The sequence below is a fragment of the Apium graveolens genome, chromosome 5, assembly GCF_009905375.1.
Source record: "Apium graveolens cultivar Ventura chromosome 5, ASM990537v1, whole genome shotgun sequence".
Lineage (NCBI taxonomy): Eukaryota > Viridiplantae > Streptophyta > Magnoliopsida > Apiales > Apiaceae > Apium > Apium graveolens.
Window position 1 is genome coordinate 304,197,901 of NC_133651.1, and position 1,762 is coordinate 304,199,662.

General features: G+C 35.9%; 1 protein-coding gene across 1 annotated transcript; it reads left to right on the forward strand.

Annotated features, from left to right (window-relative positions):
• Positions 1 to 249: 249 nt before the first annotated feature.
• LOC141661148 (F-box protein At4g22390-like) lies at positions 250 to 1,437 on the forward strand. The gene has a single exon (XM_074468132.1). The coding sequence runs from the start codon at positions 250 to 252 to the stop codon at positions 1,435 to 1,437; it is 1,188 nt and encodes a 395-aa protein (XP_074324233.1).
• The last annotated feature ends 325 nt before the right edge of the window (positions 1,438 to 1,762 follow it).

The window sequence follows — 1,762 nt, forward strand, 5'->3', positions numbered from 1 at the left end:
TCCTACTAGTTTTATAACAACAAATCTTTAGTAAATAAAGAAATCCAGGAAAAAGTCGAGTAATATTAGCTATATAACGCTGGTAATATAGTGTTATATAACCCGTCACCAGCACAGTTGGCACATTTCTCAAATTCACAAATTTACACAACAAAATCAGGGTTTGGTAGTGTTATATAACCCGTCACCAGCACAGTTGGCACATTTATCAAATTCACAAATTTACACAACAAAATCAGGGTTTGGAAGATGGCAAGAATCAGCAGCAGCAGCGAGAGTAGCAAGAAAAGCAGCAGCAACAGCAAGAAGAGGTATGGTATCGAATTACTCCCTGAAGAACTCATGCTCAAAATATTTGTCTTACTGCCTGTTGTAACCCTCCTTCGCTGCAAATCAGTTTGCAAATCCTGGCTATCTCTTATATTAAACCCACAATTCGTCGAAACTCACTTGATTGAATCCCGGAAACGACAACCCTTGTCGATACTCAAACTTTTGGGAGACCAGTTTTACATTGATACTGATCATAAAACATCAAGCCACCTCCAGTTGCCAGAACATTTCACTGTTGTGACTGGTTCCGTATTGTGTTGTAATGGTCTTGTTTGTCTCGCCAATCTCGAATGTGATACTATTTATTTGTGGAATCCGATGATTAGGAAATTTAAGATACTACCTACTCCTAAATTTAAGCCAACTCCAGTTGCCAGAACATTTCACTTTTGTTCGTTTAAGCTAGGGTTTGGTTATGATGGTTTTTGTAATGATTACAAGATTGTTAGGATTGTTTTGTACACTGCGTATGCTCGTTACAAGACACGTGATTTTGTTTATTCGGTACATGTGGAGATGTATTCAGCCAATGAGGATTCTTGGAAAGAGATCGAGATTCCTGAATCAATAAAGTTTTTTAAGTTTTATCCATCTGGAGAGGTGGGTGTTTTTCTTCCTCAAACCCACGGGGTATTGTATTTCGAAGGCTTTTACGAGTTACTATCGTTTGATTTGCATGAGGAAGTGTTTAGAGTGTATCCATATCATGTACCTGGCAAATATCCCATATATGAGCGAAATGAACCAAGAATGTCACGTCTTTTAAATTTTGAAGGTTCTCTTGCTATGATATATGCTGAATCCATTGATGTTGGTGAATCATTTTACAGTCTATGGACATTTGATGTGGATTGTGGTAATGTGTCTTGGACTAAACAGTTCAATATTGAGAATAGGTCAGAGGATGATCTGGTAATTCTATATTTGGATGATGGACAGTTTATTGTTGTCAAAAAAAAATATTTTGGTCCTGGCAGTAATTATTATTACTACACAAAAAAACTTGCGAAGAAGTTTCTTCCACCTCCTGGTAGTTTTATCTGCACAGTTGCTAAGTACAGCGAGAGCCTTGTTTCACTTGAAGGGTTTGAAGAACTAGAGTAAAGTGGTGATTGCAGATATATATATAGTAGCATATGAAAAAAACGAAGCACAGTGTTGGTCATTAGCTTTTCAGTTTCATAATTACCATGTATTGTACTACTTTCTTGTATCACAAAGCTTTGTTTTATCAAAGCATTTCAACAATTGAAGCTATCGAATTGGCTATTTAATCAATTTAGTTTCATTGTTTTTACTAGTATGTGAATCAATGAACTATTTTTAGATTGTAAATTCTGACTTGCAGCATCTAACTTGATGTATTATCTTGTTTCATTATCCTCCTCATTCAGCAGTGCACTTATATTTGTTTATAATATCAGATCCT